The sequence below is a fragment of the Rana temporaria genome, chromosome 1 (genome assembly GCF_905171775.1).
Source record: "Rana temporaria chromosome 1, aRanTem1.1, whole genome shotgun sequence".
NCBI classification, from domain to species: domain Eukaryota; kingdom Metazoa; phylum Chordata; class Amphibia; order Anura; family Ranidae; genus Rana; species Rana temporaria.
Genome location: NC_053489.1, coordinates 235,119,715 through 235,139,109, shown reverse-complemented (window position 1 = coordinate 235,139,109; position 19,395 = coordinate 235,119,715). Strand labels below are relative to the sequence as shown.

The 19,395-nt window shown below is 39.8% G+C and overlaps 1 protein-coding gene across 1 annotated transcript in view; it reads right to left on the bottom strand.

Moving 5' to 3' along the window:
* Positions 1 to 19,395, bottom strand: part of LOC120938339 (SV2 related protein) — an 88,973-nt gene that overhangs the window by 7,793 nt on the left and 61,785 nt on the right. The window contains exons 12-14 of the mRNA XM_040351882.1: positions 19,095 to 19,202; positions 8,914 to 9,025; positions 3,451 to 3,532 (exon numbers count right to left, since the gene is read on the bottom strand). Of these exons, the coding sequence (XP_040207816.1) occupies positions 3,451 to 3,532; positions 8,914 to 9,025; positions 19,095 to 19,202 (302 nt within the window). The remainder of the gene's footprint in view (positions 1 to 3,450; positions 3,533 to 8,913; positions 9,026 to 19,094; positions 19,203 to 19,395) is intronic.

The following is a 19,395-nucleotide window of genomic DNA, read 5'->3' as shown; positions in this document are numbered from 1 at the left end:
TACAGCGCCCCCTAGTGGTTAACCCCTTTACCTGCCATTGTCATTTTCACAGTAATTTTTATAGCACTTTTCGCTGTGAAAATGACAATGGTCCCAAAAATCGGTCAAAAGTGTCCGATGTGTCTGCCATAATGTTGCAGTCACGAAAAAAATGGTTGATCGCCGCCATTAGTAGTAAAAAAAAAAATATTAATAAAAATGCCATAAAACTATCCCCTATTTTGTAAATGCTATAAATTTTGCGCAAACCAATCGATAAGCGCTTATTGGAATTTTTTTTACCAAAAATAGGTAGAAGAATACGTATCGGCCTAAACTGAGGAAAAAAAACTTTTTTTATATCTTTTTTGGGGATATTTATTATAGCAAAAAGTAAAAAATATTGATTTTTTTTCAAAATAGTCGCTCTATTTTTGTTTATAGCGCAAAAAATAAAAACCGCAGAGGTGATCAAATACCACCAAAAGAAAGCTCTATTTGTGGGGAAAAAAGGACGCCAATTTTGTTTGGGAGTCACGTCGCACGACCGCGCAATTGTCAGTTAAAGCGGCGCAGTGCCGAATCGCAAAAAGGGTCAAGGTCCTTAACCTGCATATCGGTCCGGGTCTTAACCGGTTAAGAAGAAGTTTGGGATTTCAAAAATAATTAAAAAAATGACATACTTACATCTATTCTGATTTATCGGTTTACGGTCTTTTTGGAGCAGAGAGCCTGCGACTCTCAAGTCACTGCCCTCTGCTCTGCCACTCCAGCACCCACTGGAGCAATGGGCTGAAGAGGGGAAGAATGCAGCTGGCTTTGGCTCTCAGCAAACAAAACAAATAACATGCTTTTTTCCTGGAGTTGGGCTTTAACAATTCAGACTGGTAAGTTTGCTATGGTAGCTGTGTTTGCAGTCATGTGCCTGTTTCTTTGTGAGCTTAGGTGGTCAAGTTAGAAAAAATAGGGGACCACGAGTGTGGTCCTCTACATATCCAGGTGGCCGTACAAGAGTTTGATTTTTGTGAATTTTCTATTAGTATACTATATGGTGATGGTTTGTGTAAAGTAAACTGTTAACGTAACATTAAAATACAATCAAGTTGATTTTGCATGGATAGAAATTAGCATGACATCAAAGAAAATGTAATCTTTAAAGTCCTGAATGACATTGTGCTGCCTTTTGTAAGTTTTTAGTGCTCATGTAGTCCGAGCTTCTGACATTCAGAATAATGGGGCAACATTATATCTGCAGCATTTTTTTTCCTGGAAGAGATTTAGACTTTCTTTAAAGTATGAAAACAATATACCCAAACAAGTGAAAAAAGGGGGGATAATTGCGCTAAACTCAATTGTGCACTTGTATCAAATAAACATGTGACCAAGTATGTGTGTAACAGGTGAATCTAAACTGGAGGTATAGATTCATCCGTGGAATCAGGGGGGCGTGGCCACCTGTTCCTACTGAACACTAGTGTGTGTAAACCCAGTAATCAAATAACACTGGGATGTGTCAATCGTGACTACAATAATTGCTATAGCAGAGTCAGGGGGCCGTGGCTGCCCGTCCCTCCTAAGCAGTGATGGGTGTGAGCCCAAAGTGCAATAACTTAAACAATATAACACAAATACTAAAAACCGTGATAGCAATATTTGCTAGAAATTGATAAACCACAGAATTAATGTTTTGTGAAAAAGTCCATAAAGTCCAAAATTGAAAAATTAGATAGATGATAAGTCCATTTGGCAATGAAAACACCCGTGAAAATTCCAGGAATGCTGTAACTAAGCACCAGATGTGAGTCCACCACCAATCATGCAGTTGCTTACCAGAAATCAAGGTCCTGCCGGACCACTATCAACATATCTCTCAACCAGAGATTTAAGGCAGTAGTAGATCCTCCACATGCACTAGAACCCAGCCGTATCCAGCGATGGATATAGAAAACAACAAGACAGAGCTCCACATGGCATAAAATCCGGGTGATTTATTTAAAACAGCATTAAATGAATATACAACTCACATTTGTAGATAAAAAAACAGCAATTGGCCTGTAACGCCGGCCGGACGTGTCCAGGAACAACAGCCACTCGTTTGGAGAAATGAAGGGGATGGCGTCCACACGTCACTCGCTCCACCTACTACTGCCTTAAATCTCTGGTTGAGAGATATGTTGATAGTGGTCCGGCAGGACCTTGATTTCTGGTAAGCAGCTGCATGATTGGTGGTGGACTCACATCTGGTGCTTAGTTACAGCATTCCTGGAATTTTCACGGGTGTTTTCATTGCCAAATGGACTTATCATTTATCTAATTTTTCAATTTTGGACTTTATGGACTTTTTCACAAAACATTAATTCTGTGGTTTATCAATTTCTAGCAAATATTGCTATCACGGTTTTTAGTATTTGTGTTATATTGTTTAAGTTATTGCACTTTGGGCTCACACCCATCACTGCTTAGGAGGGACGGGCAGCCACGGCCCCCTGACTCTGCTATAGCAATTATTGTAGTCACGATTGACACATCCCAGTGTTATTTGATTACTGGGTTTACACACACTAGTGTTCAGTAGGAACAGGTGGCCACGCCCCCCTGATTCCACGGATGAATCTATACCTCCAGTTTAGATTCACCTGTTACACACATACTTGGTCACATGTTTATTTGATACAAGTGCACAATTGAGTTTAGCGCAATTATCCCCCCTTTTTTCACTTGTTCCTAATTTGTTTATACACAATTTAATTGCTGCTTATCAATCTCAACCCATCATCTTAGCGCAGTTGTTCCCAAATTTTTTTTCCAATATACCCAAACAGTTAATTACATTTTTACATGTTTGGATAAAACAGCTACACCATTGTTGGAGAGTTATGTTGACAGCCATAGGCGTGTGCAGATCGTGTGCCAGCTGTGCCTGGGCACACCCTAATCACCCAGTGTGGCACAGATTCCTCCTGTTTAGACCTCTGATATTTCACCAAAGGCTGCTAGAATTTTTTTTTTAAATAAATAAAAAAAATAGATTGTAAAAAATTAAATAATACAAATAAACAAAAACTAGTGCCACCATCCACTACTGACACTAATCTCTGCGCTACTGACACTGTCAGTATGTATACACATGCACACGCATATGTTTGAGCTTTGGGGTGCATACCCTAATGCAATAGGCTGTGCACACCTATGTTGACAGCACAGATCAGACTGTGTGACCATAAAACAATAGCAAGTGGTTACAGAAGAATTATACAAAAAAAAATGATATGTTTTTTAACCACTACTATTCCCTTATACTGGCATTTGAAATTTACCAATGCTGAAATTTGGAAACTGGATGAATGGTTTAGGACTTTCAGATCAGAACAAAATGAGGGACAAATGAGGAGAAAAAAGGGACAGAGGGGCTTTGTTCCAAATCAGGGACAATACCTTGAAATCAGGGACAGATGGGAGCTGTGGTCTTACCTCTGGAGTGTAAACATAGGCAGCTTGGAATCCACCTGAAATAAAGGCTCTTGCTATGAAGAGTAAAACTGTGAGCACATTCCTGAAAAGAAAAAAAGATTCAATGGTGAATAGTTGCAATGTAAACTATTAATATTTTAACAAAAAAACACCATGACATGTCAGGCTAATACTTATCTAGAAAATAGAGTCTGTTTTTCAAAGGCCTTTTTGAAATATCATGTTTATTTGATAGGGCAAGTGTTGATGATTCTTGACCTTGTGTTGATGGGCAAAATGCAGGGCATTTAGGATCAGTTTGAGATCTTTCTGGGATCATTCACAGTTCAGGCATATTTAACCCTCAGTTGACTTGCCTTAGAAAATGCCTTATCTTACTTCAAAAGCTGATGTCCATTGACTTGCATAGAGAGAAAAGCAAGTTCTAACATGAGCAAAAGCCCATTATCGCAGGCCCTTTACCTCCCTGGCGGTATGATTATTTCAGAAAAAAGGTGCTGAAAGCGGTACCATTATTTGCAAGGAAATTTGGTGTTTTATACTGTAGGCCTGTAATTCTTAGGAATAACTCACTTAAATCTGTCCAAACAAGAGTCTAGTAGGCATCCCGGGTATGACATTTTTTTAAAAACAAAATTATAAATTATAATATAATAAATAATTATAAATAATTATAACAAATAATAATATAATTATAATAAAAATTATTCAATAATGTAATCAAATCAAAATTACTGAAATTTGCTCAGTTGCAGAATTGTCGCTGTCATTACTTTTATTTTTTTATGACGAATTTCCCCACAAATCGCTATCGCACAATTCTGCAAGTGATTATAATTTATTATAGCTGTTTTCTAGCTGCTCTAAAACCATTTTTGACATAAAGGGACACTTTTGGTTGCTATGGACAATCTATAGTTTGCAGGCAGAAAGAACAGTTTTTATTATATAAAAGTACATGTAGGGCACTGGGCAGACCACTAGGGACAAGGGGTGTGTATTTTTTACATACAGTATACTGTATGTATTGTGTTTGTTTACCTTTTTGAATTTGGTGCCATTCTCCGCTCCTGTGCGTCGTAACGTCGCAGGGAACGGAGATCGGCGGCACACAGAGGTACTGTGTGAATCGAGCGAGGTCCCGCTCGCTCACACAGCGCGGTGGCATCGCTGGATCCAGGGACAAGGTAAGTAAACCAAGCCTGTGGATTCAGCGAGGCGAGCCAGAGTCTGACTCGGGGTTACCGATCGTAGCCCAAAAATCTCACCCCGAGTCAGACTCGGGAATACCGCCAGGGGGGTTAAGCTGGGTACACACAGGCTGAATGTCGGGAGACAATGGACGGTGAAAAACAAAAATGTCCGGACATTCGGCCTGTGTGTATGTCGGTCTGTCCGACAGAAGCCAGCCGTTTGGCCAGCTTCTGTTAGACGGGCGCTTTCAGCCATTGGCAAAGAGAGCTGATCAAAGTGCCCTGGCGGCTGGGAGGGGGGGGTTACCCCCTGTCAGAACACAACAGCTCAGCAGGGTAGCACTTACCTTGCATGGTTAGTACAGCTGAGCTTTTTTTTTTCGTTCAACCTTCGGGGGTTAAATGAAAAAAAGATCTTATTGATCTTTTCAAAAAAATGTACTGCATTTAATGAAAGTCTCGATCTGAGAGTTCAACCAAATATTTTCTTTGCTGGAATGAAAGATAATTTGGAAGGAAAAGGTTATTTGAAACAATCAGATCTATAGTTAAATCCTTATTGTTACGTGTATTTTCAGTATACAGTTAGGCATGCGTGGGAAGGATGCAACTTCCTACAAGCAGTTCAGCTTGTAGGATGAGATATTCCACCTCCCATTGCTGACATGTTAATACCACCCACCTATCTCCTGTGCTGGTTATCCACCAGAGCCAACACAGCTGTCAGCTGCAGCCAGAAATAGAAAAATTGTATTATAGCAGAAAAAGTATATTTCAAATAATGGATGCAAGGAATCATTATATGTGTAGTTTTATTATTCAAGACGCAGATCATGTCTGATCAGAAAGGAATACTGCTTGCTGGAGATATGTACTATATTGTGCACATACAATTTTGGTAAGGAGGACATACTATGGTGAAAAATTCAGAAAATGATTGCACTTCAGTTGTCCTTTAAATTGTGGCATGAGGTTGAAGTTGTGGTAAAGCCAGTGTAATACTGGAAATGTGTAGGCAAATTCAACCATTTATAACCATTGTTTGAATATAAAAAAGGGCCAAAGGTCTAATGCAATATAACCAATAATTTCTACCAAGACTGTGAAATGACCAGACTTGGTGGTGGTAGATTGCCTTGATTTAGTAACTAATTTTTGAAAGATGGTTAAAACTGGTTGAAATTGCCTTACAATTGCCATATTTATGGCCAATTAACAGATTGGGTTATACTCTCTATAAACGTAGCAATTTCCATTTTCAACCACTTTCCATCCACCAGGAATTGCAAATATGATTGCAAGTAATCACCAGAAATGAAGCAATCTACCAACCCAGGAGTTCAATTGACCAACCAAATTCCAGTGATTGTGAAATAGAAACTGCAAAAAATTAAAAGCTTCAATTAAAGTTGACTTTCTGCAGTGCACGCTGTATGATATAAGATAGATAGAGTGATGGTATGAATGCTTCATCAGAATGAAAAAGGCATTCTACCTCCAAGGTACATGTTAGCATAAGATGGGGCACAACATGTCGCCATCGCTGCGCTGTGCATTCAGGAGTTTTGGTGCACTCTCAGAAAGTGCACCAAACCCGTAGGATATAAAAGCAGTCTATGGCTCAGTGCATTTAACCTGCAGAAAAGCCTCAGGTGCACTGCCCTTTACCTGCGGATCAGTGTGAAAGCAGCCTAGGTGTTAATATGATGATGGCAAAAGCGTAGTGCATGGGATGTTTAATACACTGAGAATCTACTGGCATCGCCCTCCAGGCAGCCAGAAAGGTCCCAGGCAAAGTGTGCTTAGTATCACTTCATCTGTGACAGGAGCTCTACAGAGGCAGCATCAGCTTATGCAGCTCCTGCTCCCTCCATGCTCTTTCTGCTGCTGGCGGATACTCTGGTATGGTGGGTCGGCAACCCGTTGCTTGCTGACCCGCTATCCCAGAGCATGGACATGCACTTCCCTGGTTTGCGGTTGCAGGCCACATCAGAGGGTGCAGTGGGCCATGGGCTGAGCACCTCTGCTCCAGAAGGTTTTAATGGTTGGCTAGTTTGCTTCTGTAAACAATTTACATTGTAAGTGCACCATGTTTGTTGAAGCATGTTATATATTTCTATTCTGCTATTGTAATTTAAATGGTTAATTTTATTGAAGATCTGTCACACCCTTCTAAATGTATTGGGTCTGTCTTGATTTGGGGATTGGTGCAGACAAGTGAAGCACTATGAGAAGTTTGTAATAAATCCCTGATTAGGGACTTTAGGGTAGTGCCATAAATACAGTATATTTCATTTTGATGTATACATATGATGTACAAGCCACTACACATTTTTATGTTTTATGTAATGTTGTAAATAGAAGTCAATGATTTTACCAATATGGTTTACACAATTTTGCCGTTAAAGTCACGTGAGAATCTAATGTGGAGAATCTATTCACTGTATAGTTTAAGTTGTTTTTTATTGGCTAGAATTGCTGTTTAAAGAATACATGGCACCCTTGCCAATTGTTTGACACATGTGCCTCATTCCTGCATGTCCAAATAGAATGCAGAAGTTTAGTTACTTGTGTGATGGGAGTCACTTTGGGTGGGGGGCTTGTGAAACCCAGCTTACCTTGGAGAGCTCTGGAAACTCTGTGTCCAGCTCCCTCAGCCCCTCCTATGTTTAAATTACCCTGTGTCCATTAGGGGCACAGGTTGACTGAGAACCCCAGGCTGATCTGAGCTAGTCGGACTCACTGGAATATTGTATATATGTATATATTGTGTGTTGTCTCATGCTCTTGTGGATTGTTTACTAGGATCGTTTGGGGTGTGGCTGTGTCCTATTGTTCTGTTGTGTCTGTCTGCCTTAGGAGAAATGTATTATGGGATGGATGTTTTGTATTTGTGTTACTGGCATGTGGACTGGGGGCAGGGTGGAGAGGGGAGGGACGAAATTCCTTCAACAACTCTCCTTGCTGATTGGACAGTTTACCCCGCCCTGAATTCCAAAGGGAGGGGTGATTGTCTCCTGGGCTGTATATATGTTTGTAAATGTGTTTCAATAAAGAGTTTAATGTTTCAATGTTTTAATGTTTTTTACCCTACATTGAGTTACGGCTATTAACTGGTTGGTTCCGGACAAAGGAAACATTTACAGTGGGCATAGTCCTGTTGAGGACGGGGGTCCGTCACACTATGCTGAGCATCTGGATGGGTCTATGCATGGCACAGTAACAACACTGTCACATCCCATGAAAAAAAAAACTGATGGCTTAGCAATGTTCATGCCTACTCAGAAGGGTTAAGAATAACATGTAACCTGCAGTAACACATAGCAACTAGTCACCAATCATAGGAACAAGTTTAAGACCCCAAAAAAAAAATTCTGGCCACCACAAAAGGGTGGGAAGATTGTACTGTGGTCATCCTACATAACAACAGACCTTTCCCACCAGTGGCTTTACTAGGGTTGATGTCACCTGGTGCAGTAAAAAATTGTGTCACCCACCCCTTTCATCAGGCTCTCTTCTGTCTAGCCTGCCACAGTGCCCTGCAGGGTGCTGGTCAGGCAAGTTTTGGGCCGGCAGTGCATGGTCACAGTGTGCACCCCAAATAGGCCCTTGTAAATAATGCGGTCGGTGCCGATCCGCTGATCCGTGTGTTGCCATGCAGTCGGATATCACTTCCTACTTGATGGCGTCACCCCTCTGGTCAGTGTCATCCGAGTGCGGTCCACGACCCCCGCACCCCCATAGTGACGCCACTGTTTCTCACTCCATGAAAAAACGCATAATCTGATATGTGTTTAATTTTACTTTAAAAGGAACCCCTCAGGAGAGAAATGTTGTTATTATTATTATATAAAGTTATTGCTGGCTATATGTCAAAGTTCAACAAAGTCAGTTCCAAAATGTCCTGCTTTTCGAGAAATGACAGCACCCTTAAACATATAACACTTGTTTATTTTATTGATATCAGATAAAATTAAAAGCAGTTTTTAAGTGTTCTCCAGTTTGAAAAACACAAGATGGACACTTTGATTCTGACTTTATCCAGAATATTAAGATTCCATAAACTGGGTTTTAAGTGCTCTGTCAACACTCTGCTTACCCTATTGTGTGGTGGGGGAATGCACTGTACCAGACAGTTTACAAATCATGCTGTTAAACCCTGGTTTTTGACTATCTAAGTTTCAGTGTATGGTTAATGTTGCAGGGTAATGGTATTTTAGCAAAGTATTACCCCAAAAAAATGGAATATGTGTCAAATATATTACATTACCTTCCAACACAAAGAAACAGAAGAAGTGCACAAAAAGAGAAAACAAAAAAGCAGATGGCCATTGTCTTCTTCCGCCCCAGTCGGTCAATGATCCATAAAGTCACCAACACACCTAAGATGAAACACAGGATACTTAGCTATCATAAAGATAAATATACATAGAATTTTGTCAAGAACATCAACCAGGAGAACGATGAACGAGGGGCGTGGCCTGACGCAGACGACAATGGACGCTTTCTGAGGAGGCTCCTTCTAGCCAACTTTTATCTAGGGCCATCCGATACCTTAGATCGGAGATTAGCGCTCCTAACCCCTCCATCCTTATTCAAGATATCTCCCTGCATGGTTCTGAACCATTATTTTACCTTCAAAAGGTCCTCCGGAGGTGTACTGTGCTCCGTGACGGGGGTTCAGTCAGAGACGTCCCGTCGCCATTTTGGGGCCTACGAAGCCTTAACCACAGGCGCGCTCGGGTGAGGTAAACTCAGCGGCTACTGAAACATTTATAGTTTCATCTTCCTCACGGGTGGCGATCCTGGTGAGTGAGGTTCGTTCCCCTGTAGAGGCTAAACATTCGGGAGATCCCTGCACCGGTCCCCTGCGGCCTATACTCCCTCCGTGATCCGCGGACTCAATTGCTGCAGACGACACCGCGGTCGAGTACAGGGAGGACAGCGGACGAATCGATCCACCAAATCACTCCCGCCTGTGTCATACAGCTCTGCAAGGGGTGACCAGGACAAACATCCGAACAGAGACTGGTGGAGACATACGTTTTCTATGCCAGAGGCCTTCTGACGCACTTTTTAATAAGACTGAGGGGACAACGCCGCCATCTTGTGGCCTGCAAATTTATTGTCTCAAACATTAATTTAGTGTGGCATAGGCTGCTTTGACTGGCCCTTTTTTTTTTTTTTTTTTTTTTAATTGATTCATCCCCTCAAGTCTGAAGCTAAGAGTGAGGTATGTGGATGACTGCTTGTCAGTAAATATATAAAGGCCTGACAGTGTCTTCATAGGCCTTCTCCTCAAGTTCCCCCCAAAAAAAAAAAAATTCCTGGAATCTGCAGTTTTTATATTGCCTCACTTACATAAAGGATACAGAGACTGTACTGTTGTTAATATAGGTAATACCTATTGCCACTAACCAGCGACAGAAATATAAAGGAGCCAATACTGGGAATAATAAGTGATTTTAACGCAGAGTGTAGTAAATTGTGACCATTATACTGTGGAATTTCTATAAGGATCTGATAGTATATGGATGAATTTTATGCACAGGTCACCGTGACATCCTGAAACATACATAATCCACTGTATCATACTATTTGGAGTTCTTATTATATTTATTTTTTTCTCTAAACTGAGGTAATTCTTAGTTCACTGGCTATATGACTGCAATGATAATCTATTAACAGTAGTCAAAGGTTGATTACCAACTGAATACGATGCCCAGGGACTGTGTTTTACAGTGTGGAATTATCCTATGATTTTCTCTGCTATGAAAACTTGCTGAGGTAATCCTACACACCGTCCGATGTTGGTTGACAAAAGCTACAAACCAATCCGCTAATATAACACCTGCATGATATGTAATTTGAGGCATTTTTATGATGATGATCTTTTCACAATACTTGCTGTAAAGGCCCAAATCTGGGCCTGGTCTGTTCACATAAGTAATACCTACTGTAAGATGGTGGTTATAAGACTGTTATGCCTATAGGAACTGATATAGGAGTGAACTGTTGATTTTACGATATAGAGCAACTCTACCCCTGCTGATAAGAATTCACTATAACACTTATTATATATGAAGGGGAAACAGGTCAAAAAAAATAAGAACTCAATTATCAAGGAGAGTCTTTTTAATATGGACACACCTCCTCATACAAGTCCTCAGGTGCCTGTGGTGGATCCTAAGTTTACTGAACATTTCTCATCTCATATGACACCCTCCTCATCACCTCCTCCCTTAAGTTCTACTACATCTTCAGCTTTATTTTCATCTGTAGTAAAGGAGGGTATAATACCTATAATGGCTGATCACGGGATTCCTATGGTTTCTCCCTCACATGACCCTATACAAGTACCTGCTACCATTGAAACTGCCCCAGAAGTTTCTTTCAATGTTGCTGATCTCTATAACAGGATTTCTGAAATGCTGGAAAGGGGTTTAGCTCACACGGCTGAGAAAATTACTAAAGATATTAGGGCAGACTTCCAATGTCTGGGCAACAGGATTGATTCAGTTGAGCATAAACTGGACACTAACGTTTCTAAAACAGACCAACATGATGATCATATCCATTTCCTACAAGAACAACTGGAGGCCGCTCAGGCTAAGATTGACGATTTGGAAAACAGGTCAAGAAGAGAAAACTTCAGGGTTAGGGGTCTCCCTGAATCCATTATGGACATTCATTCAGCAATACGAGATATTATGAAAATCCTCCTTCCATCTGCACCTGATATGAAATTGGAGATTGATAGGGCTCATAGATCGTTAGGCCCACTGAGAAGAGATGGTTTGCCCAGAGATGTGGTGGTCAAGCCTCATTTTTTCTCCACCAAAGAAGACATTATGAAACGGTCCAGACAACAGGAGAATCTTCAATACCAAGGTACTAATATACAAATATTTTCTGACATTTCACCATACACCATTCAGAAAAGAAGAGCAATGAAACCGTTATTGTCTGCCCTCATCAACAAAGACATCAAGTATAAATGGGCTTTTCCCTTCGCCTTAAAATTCAATTATAATGGTAGAAACCATATAATACATAATTTCCAAGAAGGTGAACGACTTCTGTCTGATCTGAAAATTATATCTCTTGATCCTGTCATGGACACTAATCCGCCTCAACTTCCATCTGCCAAGAGGAACACACCTACTAGTCCGACTCAAAATCCTTGGAACAAGGTCAAGTACAGGAAAATTGGAGGTGACCAAGCACCCTGACATTGAATAGACTTACTCAAGATGTATCTCTTATTCTTTTATTCAGATGAATTTTTTTCCCAGAAACTTTCTAAAAAAAAGAAGACTCCGAGATTACATGTCTAGTTTTATGCAGTTTTTCTTTAGATCATTCTCCTATTGTTTTTTGGTCATCCTATGATTCACATGCCTTTTTTCTTAAACTTGTTTTAAGATGTGATGTTTAATCTGTCGGCAACTGACGACGGTGAGGTATTGAACCTCAACTTACCTCTTGTGTCGACGCCTTGTCGACCCAATGGGTAAGAATATAGTCCTTTTCCGGGACTATGCAAAAATTTCTTGTTTGAATGAGGGAAGGAGAATCATTCTCTTCCCCCATTCTGGGTCACGAATTGACCTTACACGATCTAATAGTTTATTGTGCTATATGTTTTTTTATTTTTCTCTTCTTATCTCTCCTTTTCATTTCCTTTTCTTTCTTCTTCATACTCTCTTCGTTTCTTCAGCCTGCCTGCCATTGTTCGTATTTACGAGACTATTGATGATATCTGTATGGTCCTGCATGTTCATAGATGTCGACAAGACTTATGGCTGGATCGAATGATGTATCTAAACCCCTTAGTGTTGTTACTCACAACACTCAGGGGTTAAATTCTCCTGTTAAGAGACGCAAAGCTTTTCAAGTATACAAATCTCTCCGTGTAGATGTGGTTTTCCTTCAAGAAACCCACTTTCCTAAACGATACAACCCTTCCTTTATGCATGCCCACTTTCCATTGTTTTACCTAGCTAAAGCAGAAAACAAAACTAAGGGTGTGGCCATTTTGTTTTCTAGGTATTGTAACTTTAACCTGACTAAAGAATTTGGAGATCCGGAAGGTAGGTTTCTATTGATACAAGGTACCCTTGATGGCAGACTATACACATTTATCTCTTATTATGCTCCTAACAGAGGTCAGAAAAAGTTTTTCTCTCAGATGCTTGATACCCTCCGACCATTTATGGAGGGGATCATTCTTATGGGTGGAGACTCTAATCTAGCTTTTGACACGGGATTGGATAAATCCAAACCTTCTGCCAATGGAATCGTCAGACCGACTAAACTTAGTCTACAAGTAGCACGCATTCTACATCAGTCTAGATTAACTGACATCTGGAGGGAGTTGAACCCCAAAATTAAGGACTATACTCACTATTCTAGCCCTCACCATTCTTATTCGCGTATAGATCATATATTAATCTCTAACCATCACGTCCCAGCTGCCATTAAGTCTCACATAGTTGATGTTTCTTGGTCAGATCACTCGATGGTTCTATTGTCACTGAGGAGAGAGGACACTTCTCCTAAAGTGTCTCATTGGACACTAAATAAGTCTATTTTGAAGGACCCTGCCCTAATGAAGGATATTGAGCAATCTCTTCTAGAATACTTTAAGCATAATGATACAGGAGATGTGTCCCCTGAAACTCTGTGGGCTGCCCACAAGGCTTCTATCAGAGGCAAAATCATACAAGTAGCCGCTGGCCTTAAGAAACAAAGAAACATAGACATAAGGAAGCTGGAAAACAACTATATAGAGCTCCGTAAAAAACATAAATCTGATCCTCTTAACTTTCCTACTCAGGCACTTGATGCAGCTAGATCAGCCCTAAACTTGGTACTTACCACTAAAGCTGGGGAAGATATGAAATGGACTGGAGCTAATTTCTATAAGTTTAAAGATAAAATAGGCCCGATGCTAGCTCATAAACTCTCTCCCAGATTTCAATCACGATCTCTCCCTAAAATAAGGATGACTGATGGCTCTCTTACCCTGAATCCTAGAAAGATAATGGAGGCCTTTCATGATTTTTTTTCTAAGCTTTATGCATCCACTGACGATTCTTCTTCAGAAGGAATGGATGATTTTCTAGACAATTTGAACCTACCACAATTGACTGAAATACATAGAGAAATGTTGGAGTCTCCCATATCAGCTGAAGAAGTATTGTTAGTAATTAAAAACCTGAAATTAGATAAAGCCCCGGGCCCTGATGGGTTTTCAAGTGCTTATTATAAAACATATTCGAGCATTTTAACACCCTATATGGTTAAATTTTTCAATCACATGACCGGTGGAGTTCCCATAGACAGGCAACTTAATTTAGCTTATATTTCGGTTATCCCAAAGCCAGAAAAAGACCATAGCCTGGTGGAAAACTATAGACCTATATCCCTCATAAACAACGATCTTAAGATACTCACTAAGGTAATGGCCAATAGAATGTCCTCTTTCATTGGCCAGTATGTTAGTAAAGATCAAGTAGGCTTCATAGCTGGAAGGCAAGGTCCTGATCAGGTTAGGAGGGCTGTGGATCTGATCTCTATTTTGAACTCGGGTTGGACTGGTGATACTAATCAAAAGGGAATGCTTCTTTCTATTGATCTACAGAAAGCATTTGACTCAGTATCTTGGCCATTCATGTTAGAAGTGATGAAACGTTGGGGGTTTGGCACGAAATTTCTTGGAGTCTTATCTGCACTTTACTCTCACCCTAAAGCTAATATACGCTTTCAGGGTATTTTTTCGGAACCTATTGAGATTCATAGGGGTACTAGGCAGGGTTGTCCTCTGTCTCCCCTGGTGTTTGCAATAGTTATGGAATCCTTGGCTATAGCCATTCGTGAAAACACAAACATCAGAGGAGTTAGATGTGCCAAAATGGAGCATAAATGTGCCTTGTTTGCAGATGACCTTTTACTGTTTTTGACCGCTCCAGTTACATCCCTTCCGGAATTATATTCTCTTTTAGACAAATTTTCTATGGTTTCAGGTCTAACTGTAAATATGGCCAAGTCTAGGGCCCTCAATGTTTCTCTCTCTGAATCCACGGTTTCTCTACTGAAGGAAAATTATGGATTCAAATGGGACACCTCTTATATCAAATACCTAGGTATATATTTGACCCCCAATATCCAAAACTTGTATTTGGCCAATTATCCACCTATGTATAGAAAACTTGAGAAAGATTTAAGAGATTGGGGGACTCAGAATATAGGTTGGATTGGTAGAATTAACTCGGTTAAGATGACTCTTCTCCCTAGGCTTTTGTATCTTTTTAGATCATTACCCATACCGATAATTAAAAGTCATCTAAAATCCTTTCAAGGAAAGATTATCAAGTTTATTTGGAACAATAAGGGTCCACGCCTTTCATCTCGCACTCTCTATAACTTACCTGAACAGGGGGGTCTGGGGGTACCCAACTTATTATGGTACTATCAATCAGCAAGATTGGCACAGTTATCGGAAACTTTTCTTAAACATGAACGCCCTGACTGGTTAGATATAGAAGAGCAGGCGACCCCGAATCTAACGATAGAGGAGTTAATGTGGAGTCCTACCAAGAATAGACCTTCTATTTTATCTCCGACTCTTTCTCAAACTTTTGTTTTATGGGACTCACTTAAAAACAATCCCTCTCTAATTTCTAAAGGCAGACCTTTATCGAATGTTTTTCTAGACCCACTCTTTATTTCTAAAATTGAAGTAGATTCGTTCAAATGGTGGCATGACAAAGGGTTGTATCGTATAGGCCGTTTTTTTTCGCGCTCAGGTCCACTTCCTGAACAACACTTCATTGACAAGCTAGGTCTTCCTGTCTCAGAAAAATTAAGATTTTCTCAAATACATGACTATGCACAAAGTCTATGGGATAGTGGCTCGATATCTGGACTATTGACACCTTATGAAAGTAACTGTGATCAGGGTTTAATCAGGAAGGGGAATATTTCAATCATATATCAATCGCTTGCTAATAACTACACCAAATTACCTCATATGCTGGCCTGGGAAAGGGAACTTAATATCAACTGGGATTTATCTGACTGGTGCAGTAATTATTCTAGATCCATTAAAGGATATGTGAATATATCCCTTGTAGAGGCTAATGTTAAAATTTACACTAGGTGGTATCTGGTTCCCGTTAAACTGGCTTCCATGTATCCGTCAACTTCGCCCCTTTGCTTCAGAGGTTGTCAGGGATTGGGGTCTATGATACATATATGGTGGGAATGTCCCAAAATACGTGGATACTGGAATAAGGTGTTCAACATAATAAGACGTGTCACAGGCTGTAATTTGCATCAATCCCCCACTATCGCTTTACTTCACGGGATGTTACCCCAAACCTCCAAGGTTACTAGAAAACTCATCCTATACATTCTGACAGGTGCCAGGATCACAATTGCAGCTGCGTGGAAAAAATCTACTGTCTCCATCCGGTATATGAAACAAAAGGTTACATGGATTATGGAACAAGAAAAGAGGGTCTGTTCCATGTTGGATATGTCTACTCTTTTCCATGAAATATGGGAACCGTGGATGAAATTTATGGGAATATCTTTTATCCCATAAAGGCTGTGGTGATATTTATATCCATAAGACGATGTCGTTCGTTGGCAGGCAGGCTGCCATCTCTTTTTCCTTTTACTTTCCCCTGACCTTCTTTTTATTTTTCCTTTCTTCTCTTTTTCTCTTTTCATTGATTGTTATTTGATTTGATAATTTTGTTTTTTACACGAGGATAACATCCTTGTTATTTCTCACTCTCAGAGTGATATGTTTAGAAAAAAAAAAAAAGATATATATAAACATTTGTATTAGCATATGTTTGAGTTATCTAAAGATTCCACCAAATTTTTGGGGATGTTAGGTATGTTAAGGGTATTGAAAATATATATTTACAGTTACTGATGGGTATTGGTGATAGTTATTGGAGGGAGGAAAGGGGGATTTAAGGGTTTGCTTAACCTCTTGGACACAGACTGTTCCCAGTGGGGGTGTCAGAGAGGTCTTGGTTATACAGAAATCCTGCCCTTTGTTCGTTCCATGAAATTAAACCCAGTACACACATTGGGTTTTTTTTTTTTTTATTTTTTTTATTGTGTGACGACAATAAGTCTAAGGAATTATATAATATATGGAAATATCCTTTTATTTATTTAAATATAAATTATTGGTTATACCTAGCTTTTCTATTATCTATTACAATCTGTTATACTCTCACCGTATGGTGATAGCATATGATATGGCTGTATATAATAGTCAGTTTCTATGACAAGAACATCTTCTATGTAAAACAATGCATTGGATTTATTATTTACTGTGTATTACTAAATTGTATACTGCTGTTTTAGTACAAATGTATGTACTTTTATTGAAAATAAACATAAATTTGAATGAAAAAAAAAGAACATCAACCAGAATTAGGCCTCGTACACACGACCGAGGAACTCGGCGGGCGAAACACATCGTTTTCCTCGTCGAGTTCTTGTTAGGCTTGTCGAGGAACTCGACAAGCCAATTTTCTCCATTCCCGTCGAGGAAAAAGAGAACATGCTCTCTTTTTGGCTCGTCGAGTTCCTCGACAGTTTCCTCGTTGAAAAATGTACACAAGACCGGTTTCCTCTGCAAAAAAAATCTCCCACCAAGTTTCTTGGTGGATTCTGGAGAGGAAACTGGTCGTGTGTACGAGGCCTTATGGGAACTTGACAGCCTCAGCTCTGTTCCTGTGAGCTGTGTGGAGGGGGGTGTGTCTCTTCCCTGCAATCTGCTCTCAGAACTCTTATTGAGCTTTGCAGAGTGTAACTTTAGCTCTCCACCCCTTTATTCTGAACCCTCAGATAAGCTTTAAAAATTTAGCACTTTGAACAAATGTAGAGAAGAGAAGACTGCAGATAAACAGGTACAATTTACGTAGAAGGATTTGTTTCATCTCTGTGTATCACCTGAGGCCAGTCACTTTACTGGGTATATGTAAGGGTTTACAACCACTTTAGGGTCTCCAAGCTGTCCATACACAAGATACGAAAATTGGAAGAAAAATGTTGTACAGCGAACAATCGGCCGATTATCTGATTGTTAGTATGGTGCTTTAGACAGCATGATTCCGAATTTTCGGACAACAAAAACTGAAGGTGAAGGCTAGAAATGTTTTATCGTAAGTGAACACAACGTCCAGTTTTCATTTCATGTTTACAGTAATCGTACAGAAATAATCTAATAGAAAAAAATATGCATGCTTAGAAGCACAGAGCAACCCTACACTACCCTCCTCTACTACGCAAGTAAGTAGCTACATTTGCCTAAGTTTGTCTTTGTTGGCTGAGATTTTTCACACAAGTCAGTGCCATTTCAACTACATCATTATATGGAATTTCGTCGAAAATCGAATGATCGGTTGTCTGATTTTCTCATAATGTGTACGAAGCTTAATGCACACCGGTGTCAAGTTTGTTTGTATTTGGACACATGTCTTCTGGCAGTGACTTTCAGATCAGTTTAGATGCTTAAAAATATCTCTGTTTATATCTGTTTACATTTAAACCAACAGCTAATGGACCGCAAATGCAAGTTTTCCTTGATTTGATAAAAAATGCTAAATAATAATCATTGATATGATATTATATCCAAATGATATTTCAGACTACCATATGTTTTAGGCATTTAAAGTATAACTAAAGGCAAAACATTTTTTATTTTTTGTATTTTTGAAATTAAGGAAAACCCGAAAATCCTCCAGTGGAGACATTCGTTTTGGTCACCCTGGTGACAAAAAGACTCCCTACATTTGGAGGGATTTCTTCTCACTTCCTATTATGTTTAAACTCCCCAATGGATGAAAGGGGGCAAAAAATCCTTCCCTTAATTGAAAATGTAAAAAGAAGAAAGTTTTACCTTTTAGTTCTACTTTAACAACCTGTTTAAATCACAAGGGCAGTGAAATGGCAGATTTTCATGACAATATGTCCTATTAAATGAATGAACATTTCATATTACTGTGAATCAGGCCTCGTACACACGACCGAGTTTCTCGGCAAAAACCAGCAAGAAACTTGCTGGGAGATATTTTTTTTGCCGAGGAAACCGGTCGTGTGTACATTTTCGTCGAGGAAACTGTCGAGAAATTCGACGAGCCAAAAAGAGAGCATGTTCTCTATTTCCTTGACGGGAATGGAGAAAATTGGCTTGTCGAGTTCCTCGACAGCCTAACAAGGAACTCGACGAGGAAAACGATGTGTTTCGCCCGTCGAGTTCCTCGGTCGTGTGTACGAGGCTTCACAGATAATTCTTGATTGACCAACTTGTTATCTGCATTACACTGAATATACGTTTTGCATATTAGGTAACAAGCTTAAATTTCTTGTGGAAATGAAGGTAAAAGCTCTTTGTTCGCCCCTTATCTGTGTACTAACCAGGGAATTCTGATAGCGTGGTCCATAATAAATCAGTATAATCTTCCACAGTTAAATATTCACAGGACAGGCTGCACTTTGGCTTTGCTGTCTTCCTGCGGCTGGCAACTAGAAGAGAGTAAAAAATAACACTGATAAGAATAATCATTTAAAATAAAACCAGATTATGTCCTGAGAAGCGCAGACTCTGGGAGAAATTACAATTACAAGACTTGCAATGTTATTTGTGGTAATATATATAAAGTGTGCTGTCAAAATTAAGTGCATAAGCTCATAAGCTTATATGGAAGTACCACGAGGG